A 15,036-nucleotide genomic window follows, 5' to 3' on the forward strand; every position below is an offset into this window, starting at 1 on the left:
GACTGATACATAAACAGATGAATAATTGGAAGGATGAACGTGTGGTTGTGTTAATATATTGCATATGAAGTACATGCATCTGTGTGTTTATACAGTCAGTAATGTTGGCCCTACAGTGACATGGATGAAAATGGGAATTAATGAGCAGACAAAAATTAGTTTAGAAAGGATAATAATGACATGGAGATAAAAACTGAGGATAGACACATACAAATTAGTGGGTAAAACTTTGACTGATGGACAGATGAATGAATTAGGGGAGGATGGATGACATAAAGCCATGTGTATATGTCTGCATGCCATACACACTGTACATGGATCAGTGTAAAGATTAATGAGGACAATTGACAGATGATTAATAGGTCGATAATGGCTTTTATAAAATGGGTTTAAGAATGTAGACAATCAGAAGTGCTGGAAGGAGTCATGCTTGCTCTCTTATTTAATTTCGCTAATGCACAAAGAGCGCAAAAATTGTGCAGCAAAAAAGCATCACTGCAAGGCTTATTATAAAATTACTACATACGTGAGGGGGCATTAGTGGAGATGCAGCACACTCAAGGGTATCTACAAAGGTGCAACATGCACGACACTGTGAATACTAAAGTAAGCAGCATCACCACTTAGTCATGAACTTAAGCATTACATATTTAAGGGTGTGTACAGTTCTGGTTGAGGTGAGGATTTTGTCACAAATGTACACACTAATAGTTATGTACATGTATGATGTACTGTATGCCTGGCTGTTTTAATGTGTATGTACACAGGTTGACCAGATTAATGGAGAACATTCTATGTGGTATAGATATAGTACATACAGGCTGACTAGATCAGTGAAGAATTTTCTAGGTGGTATACAATGTAGCTATACAGTACATGCATGTAGCAGGAAATACATTATAGCTCACTCAATCTAGATTGATTTCACCCATTCCAGAATCTTCTGGGAAGTGCTAACATAACCTTGGCTGAGTGAGGCACTGTCCCTGTAGCCCAATGTGATTGGTAGTTATTCTTGGCAATGATGTTTTGTACATAGATAGGCAGTGAATCATCCAGGATTCCTGGAACTTGGACTGGCTAGTAGGTTGGAGAGAGTTATAGAATGTGCTAGAAGGGGTTGAATGGATAGTATATAAGCCAGAGAAATTCTGCAGTAGGCAGAGTACCCAACACCTCTGCTCTGAGAGTTACGTCACTTCTGGCTCTGAAGCGACTTGTTATAGTCAGTCCTGTGTTACCTGCTGACCTGTTATGTTTGTGGAGATAAGGCCTGGGAGACATTTTGCCTGCAGATAATTAATTTGCCTTCATTGGGGATAGATACCATTTTTATGTCAATGGACATTGTTACGGAAAAGCTGTGACGGGCTGGATTCCTAGCTGGACAATATTAAGTGAATCATCATTCAACGCATCAACTGGATGTGGTCGTCACAACATTTGGACTCTGCACGTTTCGCCGTGGACGTATATCGTGGATTTTACCCCGGATCTATACCGTGGACTATCGTAACCTGTGCCTCTGGAGTTACGTCAGAGGAATCATTCATCGGTGCATCGCGGATCATTCGTTTGTGCATCGAGCATCGTATTTGGACATTTCCACGGATATTGCGTGTAATGCGTACGTAAGTGATTCCATTACTGACTTATATTTGTTTCTATTGATCATTATTGTACTGATGTGAAACCGATTACCAGTCTGTACCTACAATATCACTGTTAATAAACCGCCTGAACATCAGTTGATTGTTTCTTTTGTGCGATCATTCTCGGAGTGATTTTGGTCGTAACAAAATTGGGGGCTTGTGTCCGAGAAGTGAATTTAAGCCAAAACTTAGAATTTGGAACGTTCCGGAATCCAGAATATTGGAACAGACAAAATACCAGTTGAGTTGATTGTTCAATTGTATATTGTGTGTATTACAGTGTGATAATGTCAATCAGTACAATGGATGTTCAGGCATTTGTTCAGAGGACAGATTTGTCCCTCAAAGATTTGCAAAGGTTACGCAAATGTGATTTGACTGCTATTGCACAGCATTTAAATGTTGATGTTCCACAAGGTGTAAGAAAAGCAGAAATTCTTGACTTAGTGGCTGATCACATGGAGCTCAAAGAAGAAATTGACACTCCAGATCGAGCTCAAATTTCAGATCAAACACGGCTTGAGCTTGCTAAATTGGAAATGAAGGAGAGAGAAAGGGCAAGGGAATTAGAACTGGAGAAAGAGAAGATGAGATTAGAAATGGAAAGGGAGAGGGATAGAGAACGAAGAGAAGTGGAGAAAGAAATTGAAATGAAGAAACTTGAAGTGGAGCAACAACTGAAATTGCGTGAGATGGAATTGACTCATGCACAGACTGTTGGAAATCATGACAGGGCTCCCTCTGAATTTGATTTGGCCAAGAACATTCGATTGGTGCCAAAGTTTGAGGAAAACAGAGTTGATGCATACTTTGTGTCATTTGAGAAGGTGGCTAACAGTTTGAAATGGCCACAGGAATTTTGGCCCATGCTCCTTCAAAGTGTGTTTGTCGGCAAAGCAGCTGATGTGTACTCATCTCTCTCTGAAGAGCAATCACGTGACTATGCTACAGTCAAGAAAGCAGTGTTGAATGCTTATGAGTTGGTGCCAGAGGCGTACAGACACAAGTTCAGAAATTCGTACCGAAAACCAGGCCAGACACATGTTGAGTTTGCTCGTGAAAAAGAAATGATGTTTGATAGGTGGTACAGGTCCCTGAAAGTGGATCAGGATTTTGATAACCTACGTGAGGTTGTTCTCTTGGAAGAATTCAAAAAGAGTGTTGCTTTCAGTGTGAGGTCACATTTGGATGATCACAAAGTGACAAGTTTCCATAAAGCAGCCTTGATGGCTGATGAGTATGAGCTGACCCACAGAAATGACAACAGGCCACCTTTCAGGAATTTCTCTGGAAATAAGAGAGACAAAATTCATTCGAGCAATCCAAAGAATGCTGGTCCTGAAAAAGGCACGAGTTCTGAAACTTCATCGGCACCAAAGCCTCAATCTGACAAAGGGTCCAGTACAAGTGCAAATGTCATCAAATGCTTTCACTGTAACAAGACAGGGCACGTAAAGTCACAGTGTTGGAAGTTGCAAAACAAAACAAAGAAGGACTTGGGATTTGTCACGTCAAAAGGTGTCCTACCTGAAAACAGTGTCCCGTTCAGTGAAACACAGGCCATTGAAAGTCAATCTCCCAAATTCAAAGATAGGATGAAGCAGGTGGATGAGAGCTATCGTAGCTTTTTGTTTGATGGTGAGGTGACCCCATGTACTTCTGGTAAGGCAGGTAAGCCAGTGGTCATCCTGCGGGATACGGGGGCCTCTCAGTCGTTGATGGTGGATGGTGGTATGACTTTTCCACCAGATAGTGCAGTGAATGCAAAAGTCTTGATTCAGACTGTTGATGGCAGTTATATGTCAGTGCCACTGTATAGAGTGGATTTGAAGTGTGACCTAGTTTCTGGTCCTGTTACTGTTGGAGTTGTTCCTGAGTTGCCCATGGCAGGCATTGACTTCTTGTTGGGGAATGACTTGGCTGGGGATAAGGTGGTTGTGTCTCCAGTTGTTTCGGATAAACCAGTGGTGGTTGCTGAAACTGAGCAGTTGCAGGAGGAGTTTCCTGGGATATTCCCAGATTGTGTTGTGACTAGGTCTCAGGCTCGTAGAGCTGTTCAAGATGATGCGGATTCTGTTGATGTGGAGGAGAATTCCGGTGTTTGGTTGGCAGAAACCTTTTTCAAGGATTTGAATGATGGGGTTGCTGTATTAGGCTCCAAGGCTAACAGTGATGGGCTGTTTAGCAAGTCTTCCTTGGTTGAAGCACAGCAGGCAGACTCTGAGTTGAAAGGCTTGTCTCAGACGGCGTGTTCTGAGGCTGAGGCTGAAAAGGTCCCTGAGTGCTATTATGTCAAAGATGGCATTTTGATGAGGAAGTGGAGACCTCCCCATAGGCCAGCTGATGAGGATTGGACGGTGGTCCGTCAAGTTGTTGTCCCTCCTAGTTACCGCGGTGAGATCTTGAGGATTGCTCACGAGTTACCTGTTGGCGGCCATTTAGGCGTCAGAAAGACAAAGGATCGGATCATGAGGCATTTCTATTGGCCAGGGTTGAATGTGGATGTGGCTGAGTTTTGCAAGACTTGTCACACATGTCAGGTGGCTGGTAAACCACAGCATTCGGTGAAGCCGGCGCCATTGATTCCGATACCTGCGTTTGAAGAACCATTCAGTCGGGTTCTAGTTGACTGTGTTGGACCTTTGCCTAGGACTAGGTCAGGTCACAAGTACCTCTTGACAATCATGGATATGTCTACACGGTTTCCAGAGGCTATCCCCTTGCGAAATATCACTGCTAAGACTGTGGTAGATGCTCTAGTGCAGTTTTTCACTAGGTATGGGTTGCCCAAGGAAGTGCAGTCTGACCAAGGGTCAAATTTCATGTCAGGCATATTTCAAGAGGTGATGTATCGTTTGGGTGTGAAGCAGCTGAAGTCGTCAGCTTATCATCCCCAATCCCAAGGTGCGTTGGAGCGCTACCACCAGACCCTAAAGACAATGATTAGGGCATTTTGTGAGGAGTATCCCGAGGATTGGGATAAGGGCATCCCTTTCCTGCTGTTTGCAACGAGGGACTCCCCAAATGAGTCGACTGGTTTCAGCCCATTTGAGTTGGTGTACGGTCATGAAGTTAGGGGCCCACTGAAGCTCATCAAAGAGAAATTCATGACTGAGGATGATGAGGTCCACCTACTTGACTATGTGTCAAAGTTTCGTGAAAGGCTTTCAAAGGCTTGTGAGGTAGCTAGGGAACACTTGAAAGTGTCACAAGACTCTATGAAGAGAAAGGCAGACAAAAATGCCAAAGCCCGAACTTTCAACCCAGGTGACAAAGTTCTTGTACTGCTGCCCATACAAGGTGAACCACTGAAAGCCAAGTTCAGTGGCCCGTACTATGTCAAAAAGAAACTCAATGATGTGAACTATGTGATCAGTACGCCAGACAGACGCAAAGATCAGAGGGTGTGTCATGTAAACATGCTGAAAGAGTACTATGAGAGAAAGGCTGGTCAGCCGGTAGGCGTAGCTCAGGTGGTAGAAGAGGAAGTAGAGGAAGAGGGAGAAGCTCAAGATGAGCATGGAAGTGAGCCCTCTAGTGCCAGGTTGTCTAACTCAGAGATGTTAGGGAAAGTAGATGAGGCACTGAACTACCTACCTGAAAATCAGAGGAAAGATATGACTAGTCTGTTACATGAGTACAAAGAACTGTGTAAAGACAAACCAGGCTGCACCCCTCTGGCTGTACATGATGTTGATGTAGGAGATGCTGACCCTATCAAGCAAAACCCTTACAGACTAAACCCGAGCAAACTGCAAAAAGTAAGGGAAGAGGTTCAATACATGCTAGACAATGACATAATAGAACCTAGTAAAAGCAGTTGGAGCTCCCCAATCGTCATGGTGCCCAAACCGGATGGGTCTCAAAGATTCTGTATAGATTACCGAAAGGTGAATGCTGTGACGAAAACAGATTCTTTCCCCATTCCCAGACTTGAAGACTGCATTGACAGGGTCGGCAATTCTGCATATGTCAGTAAAATAGACCTTCTAAAGGGATACTGGCAAGTGCCCTTGACCGACAAAGCCAGAGAGATTTCTGCCTTTGCTACACCAGATGGCTTGTTCCAATGCAAAGTAATGCCATTCGGCATGAAAAATGCTCCGGCCACCTTCCAACGGCTGACAAACCAAATCATTGCCGGACTTGACAACTGTGTAGTATACATTGATGACATCCTAGTGTATAGTGACACGTGGGAGGAGCACATTACACACTTGCGGCAACTTTTTAATCGACTCAAGGAGGCCGGATTGGTGATTAATCTGGCAAAGAGTGAATTTGCAAAGGCCAAAGTGGTGTATCTCGGGCATGTAGTCGGTCAGGGACAAGTATTGCCAAGAGAAGCCAAGGTAGAGGCTATACTAGGCTTTCCCATCCCCCAATCCAAGAAGGAGTTGCTCAGATTTCTGGGCATGGCTGGTTTCTACAGGAAATTTGTACCGAATTTCAGCACTGTAGTCACCCCCCTAACAAACCTGCTGAAGGGCAAGGCAAAGTACACCTGGACTGATGAGTGTCAAAGAGCCTTCGAGAAACTAAAGGCAGTCCTTGCTAATGAGCCTGTTTTGGCAGCTCCTGACTTCGCAAAGCCATTCAAGGTGGCAATAGATGCTAGCGATGTAGGAGTGGGAGCGGTTTTGCTCCAAGAAGATGAAGAAGGCACTGAACGACCAGTTAGCTACTTCTCCAAAAAATTGAACACATACCAGAAGAAGTACTCCACAATTGAGAAGGAGGCTTTCAGTCTCATCCTTGCCCTCCAGCAATACGAAGTGTACTTGACAAATAGCAAAGGGGAGATCACGGTCTATACTGACCACAACCCCTTGGTCTTTTTAGACCGGTTCAAAATGAAGAAGAACAGGTTGTTCAGATGGAGCATGATGACGCAGCCATATGCACTCAAAATCAAACATGTGGCAGGCAAGAACAATGTAATTGCCGACGCTCTGTCAAGAGTGTAACATGAAGAGAGTATCAAAGGTGAAAAGTTTTCACCGCATATTATTTCCAGTGTATGTGTTTAGCATATTCATTAATGTGTGCAAAACAGTTTGATATGATTGTATAAGCTCCGAGAATCCAAGCAATATCATTGTAAACAGTACCCATGAAAAGAGAACATGGAATTAATACAGCTATCCAAAAGGCATGTGATAGTATGTGATTATTGTTGCTTGACTTGGACTTTACCTCACATTCGTTGCAAATAACAATGAGAAATTGTGAAGGTAAAAGAAACCCTTGCTACAGCAAGGCTTTCTTTTTCCCATGGGGGATGGTGTCACAAATGTACACACTAATAGTTATGTACATGTATGATGTACTGTATGCGTGGCTGTTTTAATGTGTATGTACACAGGTTGACCAGATTAATGGAGAACATTCTATGTGGTATAGATATAGTACATACAGGCTGACTAGATCAGTGGAGAATTTTCTAGGTGGTATACAATGTAGCTATACAGTACATGCATGTAGCAGGAAATACATTATAGCTCACTCAATCTAGATTGATTTCACCCATTCCAGAATCTTCTGGGAAGTGCTAACATAACCTTGGCTGAGTGAGGCACTGTCCCTGTAGCCCAATGTGATTGGTAGTTATTCTTGGCAATGATGTTTTGTACATAGATAGGCAGTGAATCATCCAGGATTCCTGGAACTTGGACTGGCTAGTAGGTTGGAGAGAGTTATAGAATGTGCTAGAAGGGGTTGAATGGATAGTATATAAGCCAGAGAAATTCTGCAGTAGGCAGAGTACCCAACACCTCTGCTCTGAGAGTTACGTCACTTCTGGCTCTGAAGCGACTTGTTATAGTCAGTCCTGTGTTACCTGCTGACCTGTTATGTTTGTGGAGATAAGGCCTGGGAGACATTTTGCCTGCAGATAATTGATTTGCCTTCATTGGGGATAGACACCATTTTTATGTCAATGGACATTGTTACGGAAAAGCTGTGACGGGCTGGATTCCTAGCTGGACAATATTAAGTGAATCATCATTCAACGCATCAACTGGATGTGGTCGTCACAACATTTGGACTCTGCACGTTTCGCCGTGGACGTATATCGTGGATTTTACCCCGGATCTATACCGTGGACTATCGTAACCTGTGCCTCTGGAGTTACGTCAGAGGAATCATTCATCGGTGCATCGCGGATCATTCGTTTGTGCATCGAGCATCGTATTTGGACATTTCCACGGATATTGCGTGTAATGCGTACGTAAGTGATTCCATTACTGACTTATATTTGTTTCTATTGATCATTATTGTACTGATGTGAAACCGATTACCAGTCTGTACCTACAATATCACTGTTAATAAACCGCCTGAACATCAGTTGATTGTTTCTTTTGTGCGATCATTCTCGGAGTGATTTTGGTCGTAACAATTTAGCTTTTAACGTTTTGCAAGATATTCAGAAACCACTCTATGAGATGTCAAAGAGCATGCAATTCTACGGGGTATCAAAAGTTTATTTGATGAAAATCGGTTTTGAAATGGCTGAGATATCCAAAAACAAGTTGAAACAAAGAGATCCTAATAAAAGGTGTAGCCTGTCGCCTTTTATTATTATCACTTTTTTTGATATTTCAGCCATTTGAAAACCAATTTTCATCAAATAAACATTGAATCCTTCTTAAAATTACATGCTCTTTTGTATTTCAAAAGAGGTTTCTCATTATCTCACTTAGGAATGTTCAACACATGAATCCCCACCTCAACCAGTACTGTACAGTCCCTTTAACATGAAAACATCCTTTGTAGCGACGTACCAATACAGCAAAGTCTGTAGTGAAGTAGATAAGGTACCCCGCTCCGGCCAGCACCATGATGACAAGTAGGTTAAGGAAGAGACGCAGGGTGTAGAGCTTGCACTTCTGACCCGTGGTTCGCTTGGCTCTCTTCAGGGCCAGGCGCTCTTCTTCAAGGGAGGTCTGCCAACATCAAAGGATAAAAGTATGAAAGTTTTAGCATTCGCATATTTCATGATGATGATGATGATGATTATCATTATTATCATTATTATTATCATTATTATTACCATTATTTTTATTATTATTATTATCATTATTATTATTATTATTATTATTATTATTATTATTATTATTATCATAATTACTATTATTATTATCATTATTATTATTATTATTATTATTATTATTATTATTATTATTACTATTATTATTATCATTATGTTATCATTATTATTATCATCATCATCATCATCATCATCATTACGATTATTATTATTATTATCATTATTATTATTGTTATTATTATTATTATCATTATTATTATTATCATCATAATTATTACTATTTATCTGACAAGGTACAGAGCATAAGATACATATCATAAGCATTAAAAACATAAATCAAAGACAAGAATGAACAGTACAAAGGGATAAACTGAGCTGTACATGCAACACAAAATGAACTAGAAATGTCGCTACAGCGACTGGTTATACCCCCGCCAAACAACATTTCATAAGCTTTGGTCAAAAAACTGAGGAAGTAGTTAAATCCGCAAGATCTTTCCTTGATCTTCTGCCATTAATATGCCGTTACCATGGCAACGTACTTTCGGGTACTGTCGAAAAATGCGTCTTGCACATCTACAACCAAAGGCACACATCTGTACCAAGTTTCATGGAAATTGGGCAAAAACTGAAGAAGTAGTTTGCAACACAAAATTTTCCATCATTTTGGCTCACAGTATGTGAGCTGTTACCATGGCAACATACTTTTTGTCACTGTCAAGAAATGTGTCATGCTGACCTATATCCTAAGACAAACATTCAATATGAATTCTATGAGAATTGGAAGAACACTGATGAAGCAGTTTTGCCATGAAGCATTTTGCCCTATATCTTACCAATAACATGCCGTTACCATGGCAACGCACTTTTTGCCACTGCGGAAATATGTGTCTTGCACATTAACATATTCAGATGAACATCTGTACCTAATTTCATAAAAATTGATCAAAAACTGTGGGAGGAGTTTGCGACGCAAGATTTGTACCCATTTTTGCCCATAATATGCCGTTACCATGGCAACGTACTTTTGGGTACTGTCAAAAAATATGTCTTGCACATCTACAACCCAAGGCACACATCTGTGCCAAGTTTTATGGGAATCGGTTGAAAACTGAGGAAGTAGTTCGCGACGCAAGATTTGCAACGGACCGACCGCCCGACCGCCCGACCGCCCGCCCGACCGCCCGCCCGACCGCCCGACCGCCCGACCGTCCACTGATTCCTATATACCCCCTTCAAACTTCGTTTGGCGGGGGTATAAAGAAGAATAGATGGTAACAACATGTGGGTCAGGGCACAGAAAAATGCTGTATTCCAAGGTATATTGAAATTCAAGTTTTTAATAAGAAAAAAAAAAATCATTTCTGTTCTCCTACACATGAGATGGTTCATTTATCTTCATTTGAGAAGCATAAGGGCGTTACTGATGAAATTTAGCATCTAACCTGAAAACATGGAGTCAAAAGGGGCTTGAGCTTTTGATCTTAGCAGCATCTTTGTTATGTGCAAAATGACCATGAGAAACTTGAATACATTATCATCACTGGTCACATTCTCTGAACATCTTTCTGCTTCTCAATTGAGAATAATGTCCCTCTGAATGGCTGTTATTTATTTGTTTCCAGGGATCAGTGGAGGGCCTGCATGTGAATAAAAGCTCACTTGCCCTCAACATGAACAGGTGGTCATAACTCACAGGGAATATATCACAACACCTACACATGGCTATATTTTTCTTTTTTTTTTCATCAAAGGTCAAGGCCACGAACACAATGCCTGAATGTGGGAAATTCTTTCAAGTTCGAGGTAATAGAGTAGGTGCTGTATCAACCATAATGCACCTGGTGTCACTGCAAAAATCAAAAATACAAATAACTGACAATAAAAAATTTTGTCAGTTATCATCACAATTGCAAAATTGTTTGCACTCACAGCTATCTCGTAGTGAATGCTGCGATGCTTCAGGTAGCAGTTGTTGAAGTCAGTGAGGGAGTAGTCCCAACCAGCGAACACCTGGTTGCAGTATTTGAAGTAGGTGTCTTCTCGGTTGGCCATGCTTTCCTTGAAACCCTTGGCAGTGCTGGAGGAAAACAAACACAGAGACCATGGATAAACAACACAGTCACAGACACACACAATTTTGTCCTCTTCCCATAATACATGAATGCATTTTACCATCTATCATCATTAAATGTAGGGGTCCATGTTTGTTTGTTTGTTTCAAACAGACCTTTAGATTGTGACAATATTGGGTTTGGATAGCATGACTGGCCTATGAATAAGGACTCCACAAACATCTTATAACATGTGAAAATGAAAGTTTCCTATGCATGTAGATCTACAGACAGTGAAATTGTGCTTTGTGAAAGTGAAATGGTATTTACAAGATGCTTTCAGTCATGAAGGCAAGAATTTATTTGGGGAGGTGGAGGGGAGGGAATGAGACACCTGTAAGTTTGTTGCTTTTTCATTGTTTTTTCTTCAATCATAAATGGCTGTCTGGATGGGGAGGAGGCAGTTTGAAAGTTAACAAGATGTATTCTATACAGAGGAGCTTCGATTTTTCTTCTTCATGAGCAACCACTATTGTTGCACAAACAGAAATGGTATGAGGAAAGCTTAATAATCATGGTCATGGATCATTTTGTTTGTTTGTTATTGTTGTTGTTGTTGTTGCCATTGTTGACAATGTCGAAGTAGTAGTAGTTTTTGTCGTCGTCATTGTCGTCGTCGTCGTTGCTGTTGCTGCTGCTGCAGTTGTTGTTGTTGTTGTTTTTATTGTTGTTGTTGAGGGAGTGCTTGCAGGAGGTTAGACGAAGACTTAAACTTCATCTCCCATATTTTTCTTTTCCCAAGAGCTGTACAGGTGGTGGATATCCCCATGATACTCACTAGTTGTTTCGTTGTTGTTTTTGTTGTTGTCATCGTTATTATTTTTGTGGCTGTTGTTGCTGTTGTTGTTGGGGGAGTGTTTGATGGAGGTTAGACCAGACTTCAACTTCATCTGACATATCTTTTTTTGCTTCCCCAAGAATTGTCCAGGGGATGGGGGGATGTCCCCCATGATACTGTCTAGTTGTCTGTCGTTGTTGTTGCTGTTGATGTTGTTGTTGATGGAGTTTATGTAGGAGGTTTATAGACCAGACTTAAACCTCATTTCCCATATCCCCCCCAAAAATAGTAGGGGGGGGGATGTCCTCCATGATACTCACTAGCTGACCATCATGAAGAGGCTGATGAGGAAGTAACTGATGGTGGTGAGGAGGTATGCCAGGGGCAGGTTGTAGTTGACGGGGTTGGGGATGAACGAGTACTGCGAGCTCAGCGAGGAGCTGTCGTTCACACTGAAGAAGGACGGCGAGTAGTTGCCGTAGAACAGCGGCGTCTGCTCCATCCATCCCTGTTGGGGTGAGGAGGTATGTGCATGGGGTCGGGGGAAGGGGAACAGAAAATTGTCAAATCAGTGCACTTGCTGAGATAGTCTCACATCAACATCTTCATACATGATATTGAGCAAGTATGGGTATTTTTGAAAATTTCACTGTTAATTTGAAAACTAGAAAATCAAGAGAGCACAGGGTCTATGTAGCCTTATTTTCTTCTCAAATCAGTTGTGTCTATTCAGTGTGAGGTTTAAAAAAAGATAGATCACACCTACCCTGCTTACAGATGTACAGTACGAAATACGTAGTCAAAAGTGACGGTAGATCAACTGATTCCCTGGGAAAGAATTTTGCAACAAAAGCATCATAAGCCAACTTACTCATCTTGCTTTCAAATGAAAGAAAATTTCATGAAATCACTGAAAATGTATTGGCAGGAAAAATCAAGAAAATTTTGGCACATTTCTCACTATTACACAAGAGGTCACAAAAGATTATGTGATCTTCATTAGTCCACTGTAATTTTTTTTTTTTCTATAAATCTGACAGTGACACTTTGTTCAACAATGAGAAATGGAAAAGGAATTGGCCATTCAAATCAACAACCAGAAAGAGTATAATGACATTATTCTGAATTTACTTCGTGGGTTACGCAATGCAAATTGCATAGTATATAGACTGGCTTCCATGAAGTAAAACAAAGGGTAATCAAGGTACTTGAACAGTTGTGACAAGTAGGGGCGTACATGCTTATTAAGATAAAGTGGCTCGTCATGCTTGTGGCCTATTTTTCGGTACTGTCCCAAAATGATTTGAGCAACAAATAGGAGGCCACGTCATCTCTTCTTGTTTCTCCTATCATTATTACTTCTGGAGTTCAGATCAAACAAACTGATACACTCCTACTAGACCCCTGAACTTGGAAGGCGAGATAGAATTATGCTGGCCAACTCGATGACCCACCTGATACGCAAACACAAACTTTCAAAGACACAGCACATGTCCCAATTGTATGTATGCAGCCACTCATCCCAGTCCAAATTTCAGCCCCAATCATACAGTCTAGTCGTGAGTGGTCAACAAATATTTAAACAGGACACAAATGTTTGCTCTCCGGGTGATATGCATGCATCATCAGATTTCCAGTTGTGATATAATCGAACAGATTGCCGTGATAAGGTGGAAAAGATTGAACTACCAATCTTTCAAACAAATCTCATCAAACATTTTCTCAATCTGGTCGTTTAGAAAGGGCCGAACTGTGTAATGTCACCCCAGACACACAATTCGGAAAGGGGGATAACAATAGGAATTGACACAGTAATGAGATAATTGGAAGATATCTAGAAAGGTGAATAGCTGTTGCCATGGTAATTGCTATCATTATCAATTACCACCATAATGGGCTTTCTTTACAATCAAGCCACGCTCTTGATTGCATCGCCAACATAACAGGAGAGCACACAATACATCTACTGATAATTAGAAAAGATATTTCACATCACATCACATATTTTCTTTGTAGACCTATTGTAGTTGTACTAGAAGGGTAGCACAGAGAACCACAGAAGTAATACAGTGTGTCCACAAGTTTGTCATTTGGAGACATATTCTTTTCATCTTGAAAGATGAGACATACTGTATGTACGGTTGTACGTACACACAAAGAATACTGATTTCTCTGCTTAGAGAGGTGCATCATATGAGGTATATAGTAGATGTAATGTTTAACATTGTCTGACAAATCAGTATGAATTCATAAGCTATACAAGCGAGACTGTCCATGCTTGAAATAGACTAATTCTTGTTACCCCATCCGATCAAGTCATCTTATACTTTGTAAACACTATTGTTCAATATCTCTACGCAACTTTAAAAACTTTTACCATCTTTTATACGCCACACATCACTTCTTGCTTCATTGGCATGAAAAGGGGGGAAAAAAAGATCATTACAGAAAAAAATGCCTATGGTCGCATGAGTTCTACATGAATGATTGTGCAATTTTTCAACAATTTTGCATGGTAAAACAGCAGCAAAATCTGAAAAAAACCCTGTATACAACGTAAGACCGTAAAATATGGGGGGAGGGGGATTTATCCTGAAGAGACACCCATGACAAAATCTTAACAAATCTTCTTACATCATGATTACAATGTAAGCAAGTAAGTTTGGAAATTTGGGTCTGTCTGCAAATATCTCAATAAAACTTCAACCCTATATGCTGGACAGTTGCCCAATGTAAGTTCATATTTCTAATGTAATTCTGATATTTTCTCTCGTGACCTCCTAGCACAATGCATGCGCATCACGAAAGGCAAATATACACATTTGGTAATAATGCATCAATTATATCTGCTTGCTGACTTATTAGTCGTTCACAAAAATTATGCTCTAGTACTGCAAACAGAACACTTCATTTCGATGGGATATAGATGATATAACAGCCCTTCCCTGGTGTGAGAAACTGTGCACATGTCACACCAAATGCCACTTGTAGAATTGCCAGCTGCTGGGAAAATCCCTTTGTTAGGACAAAAGTGATAAACGACAGTTCATTCTGTGTACCTGTTTGCTGCACTTTGGTCACGGTCTTAAATAATATGGAAGAGCAATCAAGTTTAAGCTTATTTATGGTCACTGTTTAACCATCCAGTCAGGTGATTTGTGCTAACTTATAATCTGGTAACAGGCACCAATTCTGGTACTGATATGGATCACTGAAAAAAAAAAAGAAGAAGAAATCTACGTATGCAGATTTTCATAAAAAAACCAAACAAACAAACAAATTAGGATTTTTAGAATGCATCAATTTTGGTTTTTGCATATCACTAAAAAGTTGTTTGTGTGTGTGTGTGTGTGTGTGTGTGTGTGTGTGTGTGTGTGTTCTTTTGGACAATGACTGTTCTACAAAATTGATGCAAAGCTGTATACCTTCATAAATGTATGTGAG

General features: G+C 40.8%; 1 protein-coding gene across 1 annotated transcript in view; it reads right to left on the bottom strand.

The window, feature by feature from the left end:
- The window catches only part of LOC139722005 (transmembrane channel-like protein 7), a 77,405-nt gene that overhangs the window by 7,102 nt on the left and 55,267 nt on the right, over positions 1 to 15,036 (bottom strand). Inside the window, exons 7-9 of the mRNA XM_071633332.1 lie at positions 11,913 to 12,100; positions 10,633 to 10,780; positions 8,435 to 8,596 (exon numbers count right to left, since the gene is read on the bottom strand). Coding sequence (XP_071489433.1) covers positions 8,435 to 8,596; positions 10,633 to 10,780; positions 11,913 to 12,100 — 498 coding nt within the window. The remainder of the gene's footprint in view (positions 1 to 8,434; positions 8,597 to 10,632; positions 10,781 to 11,912; positions 12,101 to 15,036) is intronic.

Source organism: Diadema antillarum, unplaced genomic scaffold, assembly GCF_040938485.1.
Source record: "Diadema antillarum isolate AM-2024a unplaced genomic scaffold, OU_Dant_1.0 scf00000154, whole genome shotgun sequence".
In the NCBI taxonomy this organism is placed as follows: Eukaryota; Metazoa; Echinodermata; class Echinoidea; order Diadematoida; family Diadematidae; genus Diadema; species Diadema antillarum.